General features: G+C 38.9%; 1 protein-coding gene across 1 annotated transcript; it reads right to left on the reverse strand.

The window, feature by feature from the left end:
• Positions 1 to 4,416: 4,416 nt before the first annotated feature.
• On the reverse strand, positions 4,417 to 18,868 carry rpn1.L (ribophorin I L homeolog). Its single transcript, NM_001089035.1, is given in 9 exon segments — positions 4,417 to 5,449; positions 7,006 to 7,251; positions 7,826 to 8,084; positions 9,142 to 9,241; positions 9,864 to 10,056; positions 10,254 to 10,463; positions 13,214 to 13,520; positions 15,174 to 15,238; positions 18,556 to 18,868. Coding segments are annotated over 9 exon segments (1,788 nt in total). The 5' UTR covers positions 18,781 to 18,868; the 3' UTR covers positions 4,417 to 5,266.
• Positions 18,869 to 18,944: the final 76 nt, after the last annotated feature.

Consider the following 18,944-nt stretch of genomic DNA (forward strand, 5'->3'; position numbering starts at 1 on the left):
CACGCAGGACTCTATTAGGGGGTATTCAAATGTTCCTTACATGATAAAGTAAGAGGTTTACTTTCCTAATGGCACATGGAATGAGCTTAAAGGGATCTTGTCATCGGAAAACATGTTTTTATAAAAACGCATCAGTTACTGAAAATCCAGTTACTGAAATCCATTTCTCAAAAGAGCAAACAGATTTTTTTATATTCATTTTGAAATCTGACATGGGGCTAGACATATTGTCAATTTCCCAGCTGCCCCGGGTCATGTGACCTGTGCCTGCACTTTAGGAGAGAAATGCTTTCTGGCAGGCTGCTGTTTTTCCTTCTCAATGTAACTGAATGTGTCTCAGTGAGACATGGGTTTTTACTATTGAGTGTTATTCTTAGATCTACCAGGCAGCTGTTATCTTGTGTTAGGGAGCTGTTATCTGGTTACCTTCCCATTGTTCTTTTGTTTGGCTGCTGTGGGGAAAAGGGAGGGGGGTGATATCACTTCAACTTGCAGTACAGCAGTAAAGAGTGATTGAAGTTTATCAGAGCACAGGTCACATGACTTGGGGCAGCTGGGAAATTGACAATATGTCTAGCCCCATGTCAGATTTCACAATTTAATATAAAAATATCTGTTTGTGCTTTTGAAAAATGGATTTCAGTGCAGAATTCTGCTGGAGCAGCACTATTAACTGATTCATTTTGAAAAATTTTTTTTTTCCCATGACAGTATCCCTTTAAGTTTCAAATGAAAACAAACAGTATGACAGCTACGATGCTTATATTTATACCTTCATATTAATGAAAACTGAAAGTAAAATTAAAAAAATAAACCCTATTTATATATACTGTAGCATGTATTACTCCTTTACATTAGTGAGGATGCAACATAAGCTGCAGTAACAGAGCCAACCAGCAGATGGCAGAGTACAGTTATACCAGCGGCATAAGCCACGGGACGTTCCAAGACAGACAGGAGATGTTATCACAGGTGCCAGCTAAAGTCTCCAGTCATTATCATTAAGGCGCTCCCTATAGTTCCTGTCCAATCGGGAGCTGTGTTACAAATGAGCTGTGGGCGTATCCTATTAGTCCTTCCCCAGAAGAACAGTAGGGTGTAAATACCCAATCACATCTCTGCATCACTCTGGCAAGTATATATCTGTATAGGAGAGTACAAGGCATTGTGGTAATGAGAGTGTTGTCTGAACGGAGCATCATTCTATCATCACTATATAATGAAAAGTTTTTAACAACTGCATTTGATTTAATAATGCAAAATGTTATATTTGGATGTATCAACCCTGTCTCTGTATGTACATTACTGGCCTCACATTTATATCACAGAAGCCTCTTTCCCACTTTTTTTAAAGAGCAATGAATGTGTTTCAATTAAAGGGTCAGTTCACCTTTAAGTTAACTTTTAGTATGTTATAGAACGGCTAATTCTAAGCAACTTTTCAATTGGTCTTCATTTTTTCTTTTTTGTAGTTTTTGAAACTACGCTATGCAGCTTTCAAAAGGGGGTCACTGACCCCAAGTAAAAACAAATGCTCTGTAAGGCTACAAATGTATGGTTATTGCTACTTTTTATTAACTGGTCTTTCTATTCAGTCCCTCTCCTATTCATATTCCAGTCTCTTATTCAAATCAATGCATGGTTGCTAGGATAATGTGGACCCTAGCAAACAGATTGCTGAAACTGCTAAATTGCCTGTACAATAAGAGTAATAGAAACTCTATTTTAGTCTTTAAGGGTTAAATTTGCAGCAATAGCAATACATATATAGGACCCGTTATCAAGAAACACGTTATCCAGAAAGCTAAGAATTACAGAAAAGCCATCTCCCATAGACTATATTTTATCCAAATATTTAAAAATTATTTGTAATGTAATAATAAATAAGTACCTTGATCCAAACTAAGATATAATGAATCCTTATTGAAAGCAAAATCAGACTAGTGTTTATGTAATGTTCACATGGTTTTCTAGAATGAAGTTCCATATTTCAGAAAGATCTATTTGGAAAACCCCAGGTCCTAAGCATTTTGAATAACAGGTCCCATACCTGCCTGGATAGAAAAAATATACCGAAGGGCTGGATTGGAGAAAAATAATGTGTAAAATGCTTAATGACAGGCTGTGCCCATTTAAACATCTTGTAGGGCCACATTTAGCCTGTGGGCTCTAGCTGGACAGCCCTACCCTTAATCTAGGGCCTTTAGGCTCACCTGTAAGCTCTAATAGGAAGGTTTCTGTTTATCTTATGTGTTGCCAGTACAAGTCCAGCTGAAATCTAGTTTATACATCAGCACGTGCATTTAAACAATAACCTGCCTGAACTTAACGTTTCAGATGAAAGACTGCACCTTCCTCCCATCGTCTCTCTGTCCTCTGATTATTACTGGTATCACTCTGCAGGGATATAGCGCCCTCTAATGATCAGAGCTGGAGAAGGCCAGTTATTAGACAACATTCCAATGCTAAAAGCTTGTTTATTGTATTTAATATAAAACGTATGCCCATTGCTTTAATAAAGTCAAAAGTCTTCAGCACATGCATGGTGGCCCTAAAGATCCCAACCAATATCTACATTCATTGGCACAATTTTTTATATATATATTTTTTTTTTTTTTTTTTTTTTTGAAACATCAATTTTGCCAAAAAGTCGGTATCACTAAATCTTATATTGTTTTTTTACAGACATCCTATAATGGCATCTCAGCAAACTCTGCCCTCCTGTATAGCCCAGTATTCATTCCAGGGAAAGAGTGAACTCTCTGGTGATGATCTGCAGGTTCCTGCGATATAACAAGAACACATACAACCAGATTGAATTGTCTGTGTGCCCCCACCAAGAGTATGGAGTAACAAAAAGTAGAGATGGGTTTCAAACATTTTGCCACAGATCTAGTCCCCTGTAGCAGCCAATCACCCATCAGCTGTTTAAACGCAAACATCCGATTGTTTGCAAAGGGTAATTGTGCTTGGGGCTGATGATTAAAGGGGAAGTAAAGTCTAAAATAGAAAACGGCTAGAAATGCTGTATTTTGTATACTAAACAAACTTACTGCACCACAAGCCTAATCAAACAAATGATTTATGCTTTCAGAGTTGGCCACAGGGGGTCACCATCTTGTAACTTTGTTAAACATCTTTGCAAGACCAAGACTGTGCACATGCTCAGTATGATCTGAGCTGCTTAGGGATCATCATAAATTATCAAAAGTCAAATAATATCTACCAGTCAGGTTTCTTATAAAAATGTTTCACATTTTTTAATTAAGCTATATTGGAGATTGGGTTGGGTTTCTTTTTCATTAAAGAAAGTAAAAATGGGATTTTATTTATTTGCCTTTACGTGCCCTTTAATTTTCAGATCGCACTGTGGAATATGTTGGTGCTACATAAAAGGGGTAATACAGGCAAACTTCTTAATACCAAGTCTTTTACTGCAATTGTTTCCTACCATGGGGCGACCCACTCTCCCCACCAAGAAGAATACAAAACAGTGGATGGTGAAGCAAAGCCTGATGGACAGTTGGGGTAGAAATAGGAACGTTTGTTTTTTTTTCCCTAACACAGACCAGGTGTTCATATTTCTGTAACCTTGTTTTGAGCCAATGGTTATAATGGAAATATCAAACATTAACATTGGATGAAACACATCAGATCCTCTTACAACAGTTATTCACCAAACACTTGAGTTGGTATCCGATAGTAAACCAGAAATATAAACTTTTTTATTTTTGACTGTTTTTTCTAAAACGGAAAAAGTTTAATTATTCACCTTCTCAGATCTCCCTAGAGCAGGTCTGCAAAGGGGGGGGGGTCACAGACTCTGTTCTAATTTAATACATTTCTTGTCTTTATCCTTTAGTTGTTATTATTGCTAACAGTTCAGAATCTGCACCTGAATCACTGAGCTGTCAGACACCAGAGAAAAAAGGCTTTAAAGGAGTTAACTTTTAGTATACCATAGAATGCCTAATTCTAAGCAACTTTTCATATGGTCTTCGTTATTTTTTAAAGTTTAATTATTTGACTTCTTGACTCTTTCCAGCTTTCAAATGGGGGATTAGGCATCTAAAAACAAATGCTCTGTAAGGCTACAAATGTTGTTGCTATTTTTATTACTCATCTTTCTATTCAGGTCTCTCCTATTCATATTCCGGTCTCTTATTAAAATCAATGCATGGTAGCTATGGGTAATCTGGACCCTAGCAACCATATTGCTGAAACTGCAAACTGGAGAGCTGCTGAATAAAAAGCTAAATAATAAAAACTATTGCAAATAGTCTCAGAATAATTGTCTCTCTACATCATACTAAAAGTAAAGTTTTACTTCCTACACAGCTGCAATAAGGAATATTCAAAGGTGCAAATATCAACAACCTATAAGTAGAGAGGCAAATAAGACATCACAACAAATTATTAGCAGTCCCTTTTTGTTTTTCTTTACTATTCTCTGGCCACACAAGTTATATAAGAAAGTGGACATGGCATCGTACATGTGTAAGGAACAGAGAATCCATTTTCTAGATAGGCATACACATTTACAAATGTAAAAACATGGCAGTAGAATGAACTTCAAAAGAAAGAAAACGCCTTGCCTCTAAGCTTTTGTATACAAAACATGTTGCGAGGGACATGCTGCGTGTGATTCAAACGAAATTTAAAGTGGCTTTCAATGTTTCCAACATATACCTGTTAATTCCCCCTTACCAAACACAAAAAAAAAAAAAAATAGATTTTCATTTCTGAAAGAATTTTGTTTTAGGCACAAACTGATTTTAATCTGATTTTTTTTTGTCCCTTCTACTGACAATCTGTTAGAGACCACCAACTGCCAATTTGGGGCTTTTGAACCCTGGAATTCAGTATATGCCGACAGCTGGTGTGACCACCGTAATGCAGAGACTATTCTGGTTGTTTATTCTGATGAACCTGGTGTTAAGAACCTGGTGTTAAGAACCAGTGCTGCCTTCGTGGTACCAACAAACAGCATTGAACCAGAACCACTATAACTATTGAAAACCCAAGGTCTCCAGCTGTTGCAAAATGATGATAGCCTCCATTCTGCAACAGCTAGAGATCGTCTGGACTAAAATGTGATGTTACACGTATAGTCAGAACCAGTTCAGCAAGGCCCAATGATCCTCAGGGAGGACAGACTGTAACCATCAAATAAAAAAAAAAAGAGAATAAGAGCATTGGTTTGGCTCAGCGTGCAAAACACACAGTTGTGCCATAATCTCAAAAACTTCTAATTGATATTAAACAGTTACAAGCCAACAAGAATGTTGTCTATTTTATTGACCAGCTCCTGCCTCCGGCTCGAGTGCTGCTTCTCATTCTCAATGTAACTTTCCTTCTTCAATTTCCCAGAAACGAGACGTTCGGCGTCGGAGGAAGATTTTAACACAATCTCCTTCACCTGGGCGTCCAGCTTCTGAATCTCTGCTACCTGTTGGGAGGATAGGGAATTTAATAAGGTCATATATGAACGAATAAAACTCAGCTTCAATTTATAGATAATACATTTCCCCTTAAAATAAACTGTTAAATACAGATATCCTTAGGCAAATTCAAATTATCCAGCTTTAAAGTAACAGTGAAAATAAAAAGTGGGTAAATAGAGTCAGTGCAAAATAAAAAAAATGTATAATATAGTTATTTAGCCAAAAATGTAATGTATAAAGGCTGGAGTGACTGGATGTCTAACAGAACACTGCTTTCTACTTTTCAGCTCTCTAATTCTGAGTTAGTCAGCGACTTTAAAGGCAGCCACATGGGTTATAACTGTTCAGTTATTGCAATTTATCCTCAGCATTCAGCTTAGACTCAAAAGCAACAGTTATAACCCATGTTGCTCCCCTCAAGTCACTGATAGGTTACTGCCTGGTAACCAATCAGTGGAAACCAAGAGAGCTGAAAAGCAGGAAGTAGTGTTCTGGCTATTATATTAGACATCCAGTCACTCCAGCCTTTATACGTTACATTTTTGGCTAACTAACTATATTAGAAACAATTTTTATTTTGCACAGCCTGTCTATTTACCCAGTTTTTATTTTTACACTGTACAATTCCTTTACGGATGCCATCAGATTGCATTAAAAGAAGTCAATGGAGCAGAATGTAAAAGCTACAGCCTTGGCTGCTCCAGCCCAAGTCAACAGCTCATTGACTTCTTTTGGGCCCTCCTGACTGAGATCTAGCAAGTAAAAATTGACCATATTCCTATTAGGAAATCTTAAAGGGGAACTCCACACAAACATAATTTACGCTTTTTGAAAATTAAACATAATTTCAAGCAACTTTGCAATATACATCAATTAAAAAATATGTAGACCCCTTGCTCTCCTGCTGATCTGTCTGACTACTTTGCTGAGCTGTCTGACTACTGTTACTTTGTATCAACAGCCATCTGTCCTTAGCCTGCATCCTCCAAACCCCATGATTCCCTGCACAAGTGATTTCAATAAGGAAAGGAACAGTGCAATGCATTGTGGGTTATGTAGTTACTGCATGCGTTCTATAATCTGTGGAGAAGTTGTTACAATTTGTAACATCAGTGTTTAGTCCCTCCTTCCCTGTCAGGATTTCAAATGATTCAGAAATAGAAGAACTGTTAAACAGCTGGATTTCAGCAGAGAAAATGCATTTATTCATACTTTTTGAAGAAATAGATAACTGCGATGGATATATTAGGGGTTTGTGTTATGTGGGCCTCTTTATCAAATTTTGGTTTGGAAGCCGGAGTTCCCCTTTAATGATGTGTCTCCTTAGGACCTTATTATAATCCAATCCATAGCATGGTGATCAAATGATCATATCTACCGATGGCAAAATGCCAAAAAGGCCACATTGCGGCACAATAAGCATTAATGTTGTGCAGGCTGCCCCAAAACCCACAGGTTATGTGGGCTTCCAGCAGGAGCAGCACTAATTTAACTATCCACCCCCGCCCCCAGCACTACATTTTACAAAGTGAAGTAAAAAGGAAGTCAAGGCAAAACATACTTTATCACACAGATCAGAGCCTTCAGCTTTAAGTTTGGACTGTAGCGAAGCAATTTCATTGGTCAGATTCTTGTGTTCCGTCTCCAGCGTTTTCTTGCCGCTGTTTAAAGTGGAGATATCCCGAGACAGCTTATACTTGTTGACAGCCTCATCAAAGTGACGGTACAGTCCAAGTCGCTTGTTTACCAGAGTAAGAATTTGTTCAGTGATGCAGGCAGCTTTCATCTTGGCTTCTGCAGCTGGATCCTGTCATTTAAAGATATTCTGTCTTAAAGGAACAGTTCAGTGTAAAAATAAAAACTGGGTAAATAAATCTGCTGTGCAAAAAAAAAAAAAAATTCTTCTAATATAGTTCGTTAGCCAAAAATGTAATGTTTACAGGCTGGATTGAGCGGATGTCTAACATAATAGCCAGAACACTACTTCCTGCTTTTCAGCTCTATAACTCGGAGTTAGTCAGCGACTTTAAGGGGGGGGGCACACTACTGTTTAGTGAGTTTGCAATTGATCCTCAGCATTCAGCTCAGATTCAAAAGCAACAGTTATGACCCATGTGGCTCCCCGACAAGTCACTGATTGGTTACTGCCTGGTAACCAGGTTAACCAGTCAGTGGAAACCAAGAGAGCAGCAAAGCAGGAAGTAGTGTTCTGGCTATTATGTTAAACTTCCGATCACTTCAGCCTTTATACATTACATTTTTCACTAACTATTAGAAACATTCTTTATTTTGCATCTATTTACCCAGTTTTTGTTTTTATACTGAACAATTCCTTTGAAAGCTTCTTACACATTCAGCAAAGTAGAACCTACGCTACATACCTTAGTGATGGAGAAATCTAGCCTCACGTAGAGAATAACAGTGAAGAACAATATGTAGAATGCTCCCACAACCAGGAGTGGCTCCTGCAGCATTAAGATCTTGTTGAAGGAGTAATGGACCACAATGTCCTGTATATGCTGCTCAACCAGATTGTTCTTATGAGCAATAATGACTGTTCTGCCAAATGTGTCCAGATAAGTGTAGTGCAGCTCATCAGGGGCACGGTTTATATCATAGGGGTTATCCACCTGGAGGTTTCTGTAGAGGAGACGACATTCATTATAGAATTGAAGGTACCACCTGGATGTCAAGACTTCCTCAAGACAGAATTATATTGTATAGAATGACCTTACTGCACCAGTCTAAAGTTTCAGCTTGTCAATAGCAGCAATGATCCAGGACTTCAAACTTGTCACAGGGGGTCACCATCTTGGAAAGTGTCTGTGACCCTCACATGCGCAGTGCGCTCTGAGCAGCTGTTGAGAAGCTAAGCTTAGGGCTCGTCACTAATTATCCAGCAGAAAATAAGGTTGGTCTGTAATATAAGCTGATGCTACAAGGCTGATTATTAAATTCTGATACTAATTGCACTGGTTTCTGTGCTGCCATGTAGTAATTATCTGTATTAATTACTAATCAGCCTTATATTGTGACATTTCTATTCTATGTGTACTGTATATTGTGAGTGGGTCCCTAAGCTCAGTAAGTGACAGCAGCACAGAGCATGTGCAATGAATCAGCAGAAAAAAAGATGGGGAGCTACTGGGACATCGTTAGAGACACCGATCTTTCTTGCTAAAGGACTGTGGTTGCCTTGGGCTGGTATAGAAGCTCAAAACATAATGTACAACATTTCTAGCTACTTCTTTAGTTACGCTTTAGTTCTCCTTTAAAGAGATACGAACATCAGAAAATAACCTTTTATTATCAAAACATTATCTTTAAATGTGATTTATAATTTTGCCATAAAAGTATTTGCCTGATGCTTTTACATTACCTTTCTCACTACCCTGTTCCTCTATGAGGGGGCTGGCATAGAGATTTGTGGTGCAGTAGCCTGTTAGCATTAGTAACTAACTAACCGGTTAAGAAGGGACTGTCAGGTTGGCAAGTCAGGTTTAGGAACTTCAAATAATTACTTACAAAAGCAGAACTATCAGAGAAAATATGACCTAAAAGTTACTTTTATAGTAGATTAATATTGTCAAAAGAAAAATATTAGTGTCCGTATCACTTTAAGACACCTTTGTCCTGTAAAACATTCCAATCAGAATGTTATGCACAAAACTAAATAACTTTAACCATGTGTACTTACTTGGCACCTTCTGGCAGGATTATTTTAACAGTTAATGAATCCACAACTTGGTCATCAAACACATGATCAATAAACCTCATCTTCAGGGCATACTGGTCACCTATAAGGGTAAATCAAGACTTAGCAACGCAATAACCGAACATCCTGAAAACTGTCTCCAAGGACTTCACACTGAGGTCAGGACCCTTAAGCATGAATGCACTGGCAGCAGTCTACCAATGCAAAAAAAATAGCAAGAGATTTAATATATTATCATATATGAATATAAAGGAGTTGGTCCATTTTTGGGGAGGCTAAACTACCATTATTAATCATCATCAAGTTACATAGTGCTTCTTCACATTAATTCATAACCGCCATTTACAATAATTTAACAAACAAGGGGGTATGTTTACTAACTTTGGAGATAAATATCTGGAGAGATTTCTGGAGATGTTGCTCATGGCAACCAATCAGCAATTAGATTTAAACAGCCATCTATAAGTTAGAAAACAAAAGCAAAGATCTGATTGGTTGCTATGGGCAACATCTCCAGAAATCTCTCCAGATATTTATCTGCAATGTTAGTAAACATGCCCCAAGGATTGCAGAATAGATATACGAGAGTCCTGCTTACAAAAGCTTCTGATCTATACCTAAAAGAACCATTCTGGCATGATATTGGTCCTCTTACCAAAGTGGGGGAAGCTGGTCATTTCTAGGGATATATAAAAAACACTTACCAAGATTGTAAAGATACTCATAACTTGGCAGGTTATATCCAATCATATAATGGGTTTTCCATCCACCAAAAAGTGGGAACCTGGGCCGGATTTCCATCTCCACAGAGTCGTCAAGGATCAACAAGTGGCTTGTAGAAATGTTGCCGATCTCATCCCTGTAATAAACATCTTGGGCGGAAGCAGGAAGGATGGTCTGAGGAAAGAAGATATATTGTTCTATATCTCATTGCTGAGAATAACAGGGGCTATTGATCATGTTAATGGTGCTGTTAATATTAAATTATCCATTCCTTTCTGCTGACAGAGAAGCTGCTTCAGCAAATGTCTACCTCCTGTTACATAATAGGAGTCCAGCTAACACTAAATGACAAAACAGGATAATCCACTCACCTTAAATGATTTGACCGATGAAATGCCACTGTCTGTCTGGCGCTGGTAATCATATCTTGAGAAGGGCCCTTTCAGATAGGCACCGGTGTGTTTCAAGTCAACCGTCTCTTCCACAGCAATGTTACCCCAGTGAGAGACCTCAATCAAACGGGTCATGCTAGTAATTGTTAGGAAGGGGCTGTTGTTCTCATAGTGAACTTTTAAGGGATCCTGGGAGAACAAAATCATGTTTGCGCTCAGAAAAAAATAAATAAACTGTCTTTAGACTTTTTCTATGAGATCTTTGGTAAACATTGGGGTTCTTTTTCTTTCGCATACACATTGCACAGTTTAAGGTAAACCAGAAAACACAATTTACAGGCAGCAAGCTTTTTATTAAACAGCACAGATTCTATGTTTATTGCACTTAAAGGGGTTAAAGGAGAACTAAAGAAGTAGCTAGAAATGTTGTACATTATGTTTTGCGCTTCTGTAGCAGCCCAAGGCAACCACAGCCTTTTAGCAGTAAAGATATGTGTCTCCAAAGATGCCCCAGTAGCTGCTGTCACTTAATGAGCTTAGGGACCCACTAAGGTTTAGTAATTAATACAGATAATTACTACATGACAGCACAGAAACCAGTGCAATTAGCATCAGAATTTAATAATCAGTCCTGTAGCATCAGCTTATATTACAGACCAACCTCATTTTCTGCTGGATAATTAGTGACGAGCCCTAAGCTTAGCTTCTCAACAGCTGCTCAGAGCCCACTGAGCATGTGAGTGTCACAGACACTTTCCAAGATTGTGACCTTGTGACAAGTTTGAAGTCCTGGATCATTGCTGCTATTGACAAGCTGAAACTTTACGCTGGTGCAATAAGTTAAGTATATAAAATATGCCATTTTTAGCTAAATTAATTTTTTTGGGTTTACTTCTCCTTTAAGGGTAACGGCACATGGGTCAAGTGCTTTATCACTTAAGTGTTTTATAGCTGTTAAGACAGGTGACCCAAAATGGAAAATGAAAAATATCTGAAGTGTCTCTCATGTGCCATTGCACTAAACGGGATGCAGTTCATTGACATGTTCCAGCAAAACTGTGCTAAATGCTGGAAAATACACAATTTATTACTTATATTTTTTTTCCATTCTGGTGTTTGACATCACTGTAAGCATTACTCCAAAGATGGTCTCTAGGTCATGCCCCCTGCTGGTTTGTTGTACTGCAATACAAGAGCTATGTAAAAGGAAAAGAAGACTGTGGAAAACCAGCCTAGGTTAAATGTGAACAGAGTAAGGATGCCCTAATCTGGTCAGGTCAGGCCAATTTTGATCATTCTGCCTGATAATCTGGGCATGCATGGCAAGTCAGGGGCCATTTAGACAATAAAACTGCAATCATGTTGGAAACAGGGTTATCTGTCTCAGAAAGAAAAAGAAGAGTAGCAGCCTGCTGTTTGTTCAGGAGTCATTCCAAACAAAAAGAGCAAAACAAAAAAGTTCTCATACATGTGCAAGACCCCTCGTCTAGTATCTATACGCTGAGGTCAATTGTTTTGTACTATATGGATCAGCCCATGTATGGCACCCTTTACAAACATACAATCTAGGGAACACAATGCAAAACAGATATTCATCTTTTAATATAACTATTGAACAAATACAATAAGAAACAATCGACCATTTGCAAAAGAAATAGAATAATTTCTAGTGAGCACACAGTAACGCAAATCAATTTATGGCTTTCAAGCGAGGACAGTAAGTTGACTTGAAAGTGTTCGCTGATGCATTTTGCCAAAAATAAAAAAAAATAAAAAGGCTTCTTCCAAGGTCGGAAGACTTTTTTTTTGGCTAAATGCATCAGCGATGATGGTGGAATGCAAAACAGAGACACGCACATTAGAGACAGACGAACGCTAAGGATACTACAGCAACTACTGTCGGAACTTTTGGTTTTATGTGCGATTTTAAGGAGGATAACCTTGTGAGTGCAATATTTCATCTTTTATTAAAATATTTAAAACGTTTCTGCACGTTATTCTTTATTGTCGGCAGAGGAGATTAGAGGCGATTGATAGACAGATGAGAGAGATTTGATAAGCAAAACACATATATACGTCTTGTGAGTATGATCAACTACCAAAATAAGGGCTGTCTGGCTGTGGGTATCTAACCCTATTCTGAAAGGATCTTTCCCTCTTCTAGAGCACGACGTTTTCATTATAAATGATATATGTCTGGTACATAATCACTTGCACCTTGATGTAACTAAACAGGTTTAAATTGGCATGTTTTTACACTGATACGAATGAATGTGGTTAAACTGAAGTGGTGTATGTTTAATGAGAATACTACGCTATATATTTTTTCTTGTTGTTTCCCCATTCTCCTTTTTTTTTTTGAAGTGTGTTCATTAACATCCATTTGAACAGTGTACTTTGAAGGTGAAAGAGAACCTGTTACTGGACTGGGGGGTAACACTTTGTTTACAACTTTATTTCGGTTTTGATTTCTGAAATAAAATGCAACATGTGTTGAAGGGAGACAAGTATTGCAGTATTCCACATAGAATGTACTATAAACTAGGGATGCAGCGAATCCAGGATTCTGCCTTTTTCAGCAGGATTCAGATGTGGCCAAATCCTTCTGCCTGTGCATATGCAAATTAGGGGAGGGAAATTGCGTGAATTTGTCATAAAACAAGGAAGTAAAAATTGTTTCCCCTTCCCACCCCTAATTTGCATTTGCAAATTAGGATTCGGTTCGGTATTCGGCCAAATCTTTCACAAAGAAATCAGGGGTTCGGCTGAATCCAAAATAGTGGATTCAGTGCATCCCTACTATAAACGCATATAATATCATTAAACAAAATCTCTGCATCAAAGTGAGTCGCAAAGTAGAGCTACAATTCATAATATTATGTAAAATGATAAGGACAGTTTCCAGGAAAAGAAAAATGATGTATAAAAAGCAGATATACCTGGCTCCAAGCTGCAATATCCTTAAATGGACCGTATTCTATGAGGTCCTCGGATCTGGTAGGGTTCCCAAGCTTGGTGTAAGTCTCAACATTCCTCGAGGCGAGCTTGACACGTGTTGTCTGGGACTTGGTTGGGTAAGGTGAATAGAAATAATGGCTGCCTTCAAAAGTGACAAACTGCTTCTCAGCCTGTGTGATCTGGGTGGGATAGGGCTGAAGCACATGTGTAAAGACTGTCTCGACGGTCACTTTGGTTTTGGCTCCAGGGGCAAGTGAGGATCCAAAATGCACCATGTATTGTAAACCACTGAAAGAAAAACAACAAGTTTCATTTGTAATTTTGTAATGAATAGATGTTGCTAAAAAATGCAAACACACATCTTCCAGCATAGGTCTGTTTAAGTGTGACTACAGCCACTGCTAGAATTAGTGTAATCTGTTCAGCCTATGGGTGTTATACCAACTTTCTTGGGCAACAGCCATATGAACCTTAGTTCACCGTCAAGTTTACTTCTAGTATGTTATAAAATTGGTCATTCTTTATAATTTGTAAATTTTTATTTGCCTTCTTCTTCTTCTTCTTCTGACTCCTTCCAACTTTCAAATGGGGGTCACTGATCCCATTTAAAAACATGGCTACTGTAAGGCTACAAATGTTTTGTTATTGCTACTTTTTATTACTTCTCTTTCTAGTCAGGCTTCTCCTATTCGTATTGCAGTCTCTTATTGAAATCAATGCACGGTTGCTAGGGTAATTGGGACCCTAGCAACCAGACTGCCAAAATTTCAAACTGGAGAGGAGAGCTGCTGACTAAAAAGCTAAATGACTCCAAAACCACAAATTATAAAAAAAATGAAAACCAATTGCAAATTGTCTCAAAATATCACTATCCACATCATACTAAAATGTATTTTAAAGGAGAACAACCCCTTCAAGGTAACCTAACTGCAAGTACAGTCTAGACTTGTTCCCAATCAACCCATATTATGTAGAATACAAGCAACCTATGAATCAACTGAGCGATCCTGCAGCACAAACGCCACACAGATTAGACACTTTGCCAAGGCATAGAGGATACAAACTAGAACAAAGGCACCTTAGGGTGTTGGGATATGCCAAGAGTCCTGTAAACAATTTATGGCAAAATTTCAACTATTACTGGTTTCTAACATTTACAATAAAAAAGCAACCCTATGATTAGCTGACACAGGGCTAGGGCAAACTTTTCCTGTTCCCCTTTATTACACTGGAAAGAAGGTATCTTGACATATGGATCTGAAGCTTTTGGTTCTCCAGAACCAAACCTGCAGTGCAACAAATGATGATGAGGAATGGCAGCTATGTGTTGCAAGGAACTCACTTGAACCATAAAGTTTAAGGATGACAGCAAACACCACTATCATAAATATGGCATTTAAGAATTTCCCTGGTGCTTTTAATCCTATTTGGTGCTTTTTTCATATTTTCTATTTTGGGCTCCACCACTTAACATCTGCAGACTTTTGAGATAACTTTCTATATGATGTAGAGAGAGTGATATTCTGAGACAATTTGCAATTTGATTTCATTTTTTATCATTGAAGGTTTTTGAGTTTTTTAGCTTTTATTCAGCAGCTCTTCAATTTGCATCTTAAGCAATCTGGTAACTAGAGTCCAAATGACCCTAGCGACCATGCACTGGTTTGAATAAGAGACTGGAATATGAATAGGAGAGGCATGGACAGAAGGATCAGCAATAAAAAGCAACAATACATTTGTAGCCTTATAGAGCAATTGTTTTTTTTAGAAGGGAGTCAGTGACGCCAATTTGAAAGCTGCAAAGAGTCAGAAGAAAAAGGCAAATAAAAATAATGAAAACCAATTGAGAAGTTGTTTAGAATTGGCCATTCTATAACATAATAAAAGTTAATTTAAAGGTGAACCACCCATTTAAGGAAGCATAAGAAATCAGACAGATACCTTTTGCCTTTTACTTTTGTTTCTTGTATTTCAAGGGTTCCTTCTTCTTGATCCTCCCCTTTCACCTGAAAAAAAATACAAACAAAAAAAGGATTTTAAATATATGAATTAACTTTGAAAATCTAGATAGGGCTGCTGAACTAGTAGTATATGACACATCACAGTCCATGGAAGTTTATTTATAACATTTGGCCTTGATCTAGTGCAGGTGCCCCCAACCTTTTTTACCAGTGAGCCACATTCAAATGTAAAAGGAGTTGGGGAGCAACACAAGCCTGAAAAAGTCCCTTACGTGCCAAATAAGGGCTGTGATTGGCTATTTGATAGCCCCTATGTGGACTGGCAGCCTACAGGAGGCTCTACTTGGCACTATACTTAGTTTTTATGCAATTAAAACTTGCCTCCATGCCAGGAATTCAAAAAAATAAAAAAAATAAAAGCACCTGCTTAAGGCCACTGAGAGCAACATATAAGGGGTTGGTGAGAAACATGTTGCTCACAAGCTGCTGGTTGGGGATCACTGATCTAGTACATATTGCAATGTTTCAGGCCAGCATCCTGCATACCTGGGCGGTTACAGTAAGTTCAGTAAATTTACAATGCCATGATCTTTTTTTAAGATTTAATTTCACTTTAAAACCATCCTGTAGTCAAACACTTTAGTTTTTCCCAAAGGGACATCTAAGAAACCATTTTATTAGACGGACGCTTTTAAGCTCCACTGGGTACAAGGATTGCTGTGAATGTGAAATAATCTCTGTAAAGCCCTAAGGAATATATAAAATGTATAAATGAAGGATGAATTGATTAGGATTATATTTCCCAGACATTGAAAGGAGAATGATCCCTCCCCCAGGAGACTGGTGAGTTCTCCCCAGGGTTGCCAGGTTGGTGGTTTTCCAGCCAAATTGGGCTACTTATTTATGGATATATCATGGAATAGGTTATACACTCTCAGGCTCTCAGGAAAAAAAAATTAAACAAACTCAGGTGTTATCAAAAAATCTTTTACGGTTTTAAACAATTGGGCAATTTACAATAGCATTAACAAATGTTCAATTTATACAACAATGATATACATAGGAATAGTATATACATACCACCCAAAGGTGTGTGTGAAGCAAAAAAAAGGAGGCAACAAGGAGCGGATATATTTGCCACAAATGAGAATAACCCTAACGTTTCGGCACAAATGCTTTTGTCAAGGGGTTTTGAAAGTACAGACAAACTAGCCAAGGTATGGATTTGGGCTACTTTTGGGGCCTTTGGCTGTTTGTACTTTGGAAACAAGCCAAAGTTTTTTCTTGCTTTAATGTGCCAAGCCTGCGTCTCCAAGTGCATGTTGAGTAATGTAGTTTTTGTTTAACAATTTGCTAAGTTTTATGTAAGACTACAATACCCAGCATGTAATGGGACTGACTCGTGTAGAAGTCGAGAGTTAACAGATTTTGAGATCTGTACCCCAGTCACCCTTAAGCATTCTTGCATTTTCTGGTGACTTTCCTCCATTTCAGACAATTTTGGGGCAACAATCTGCTGGCCACCAAAAAGTATAGAGGTTGACCGGTTTTGCCAATATTTATTTAAATTGTATATATATTAGGGCCTTATGGGGCCCCTATACCTCCTGCCCCCATGCAAAGGGTGAATCTGTCCCATTTTGCTTCATGGAAAAGTTTGAAAAGGTCAGTTTCATATATATTAATATTTTTTTTTAGACTTTTTCACTGCACATATTGTGCTATTTTTGGGCTACTTTTGAAGTGCCTCTTGGCTAGTTGTGGGCTGGTTTTGTAGCCGACTTTGGCTGTTTTTGAAAATTACACCTGGCAACCCTGGTTCTCTCTGACCAGGATGCAGGTTACAACGAGAAGCCAGGTCTAATTTTCAAAACCAGCCAAAGTCAGCTACAAAACCAGCCCAAAACTAGCCAAGAGGCACTTCAAATGTAGACCAAAATAACACATGTGCAATGAAAAAAAGTCTAAAAAATAAATGAATATATGTGCAAATACACCTTTTTTCAACTTTTCACTGATTTGCACATTTTTCCATGAAGCAAAATGGGAAGGATTTGTCCCCCGACACCTAGGGTTGCCACCTGGCTGGTAAATATGATGCTTGATGCCAATGTTAATAATAGGGAAAAACAGCAAGAATATAGGACGGACGGTATTTTTTTTCCAGAACAGGTGGCAACCCTACCGACACCAGATCAGGTAATGTAGTTTTTAACAATTTGCCGACTGCCAAGTTTAATGCAACACTACAATATCCAGCATGCAATGGGACTGACTTGTGTAAAAGTTGGGAGCGAACAGATTTTGGGCTCAGTATTCTCGCATTTTCCGGTGACTTTACTCAATTTCAGACCGTTTTGGGGTAAAAATCTGCTGGCAGCCAAAATGTCTAGAGGTTAAATTGTTTTACCAATACTTATTGAAATTGTAACTACAAAGGGGGCCCCATGAGACCCAAATACATATACAATTTCAATGAATAATGATAAAACAATTCAACCTTTAGAGATTTTGGCGGCGAGCAGATTTTTTACCTCAAAATTGTCTGAAATTTAGTAAAGTCACCGGAAAACGTGAAAATACTGAGCCCAAAATCTGTTAACTCAAGTTTTACACAAGTCAGTCCCATTGCATGCTGGATATTGTAGTGTTACATTAAACTTGGCAGTCGGCAAATTGTTACCCAAAAACTACATTACCCAACATGCATTGGGAGGCGCAAGCTTGGCACATTAGGGCAAGAAAAAAAAACAAAAAACTTTGGCTCATTTCCAAAGTGTCCCAAATTAGTACCTTGGCTAGTTTGTACTTTCAAAACCAGCTTGGACTTTAGCCAACCTGGCAACCCTGAAGCAGCGAGAGCCTCGTCTCCGCCCCGCCCACTTTCTGCTCCCGGAAGTGAATGAAGTGCTGACGTGTCGGCTATTCAGTCGGTGTGAGGCTAATGCGGAAGTGGCCTGTCACTGTCCACTACCTATTGGCCTGTCACGGGCAACCTGTAGGGGTTGTGAGTGAGAGTGGGGTTTATCTTGTAATGCCTAAATGTATACAATCACCCCGTCCCACACACTGGGAGCCCATGAATATACACAGGAGTGTGTGCAGATGTCGTGCAGCAGGGCTCCCAGCTAGTAGCCAAGGGATGCAGTGTCCCTGCTCAGTATTTACTAAGATATAAAAGCAAATTCCTCATGCAGGACCCCAACTTCCTCAGCCATGGCAACTCCCAGCAGCCCCTGACACCCACATTGTGCAGTTGTAGAGCAGGAGGATCGCTTCATAGTTGCACTACATTCACTGCAAATATAGGAGATACCTCATTTACTTCTATTGCTGAAGCGCAGCCGCTTCCTTGCACTCACCCCCAGGTAGGCCAGATGGCTGCCCAGCTCGGGCTCCAGAGCCACCAGAAAGGAATGAACGGCGCCCGGTCCCGGGTTGGAAATAGTAACCTCCGCCGTCACTTTAGCTAAATGGCTGCTGAGGTCCACGGTGCGCTTGACATCCTCATTCACCAAGTCCTGCGCCCTGGAGGAGGCAGCGATGGCTGCCACGAAGCAAAGGAAGAAAACAGCTGACCGCTCCATTGCAGCGGGGCGAGAGATGGGCACGGATTGACAGTCACTCCGTTCCTTCCTGCAGCAGCCTCTGCTGACTACTCATTCATCCGCCAAGCGGGAACAAGATGGCCGCTGAGGTCCTGGTATCCTAGCAACCAATAGGTGCCCGTTGCATTGCCTGATGGACTCAG

Source organism: Xenopus laevis, chromosome 4L (genome assembly GCF_017654675.1).
Source record: "Xenopus laevis strain J_2021 chromosome 4L, Xenopus_laevis_v10.1, whole genome shotgun sequence".
In the NCBI taxonomy this organism is placed as follows: Eukaryota; Metazoa; Chordata; class Amphibia; order Anura; family Pipidae; genus Xenopus; species Xenopus laevis.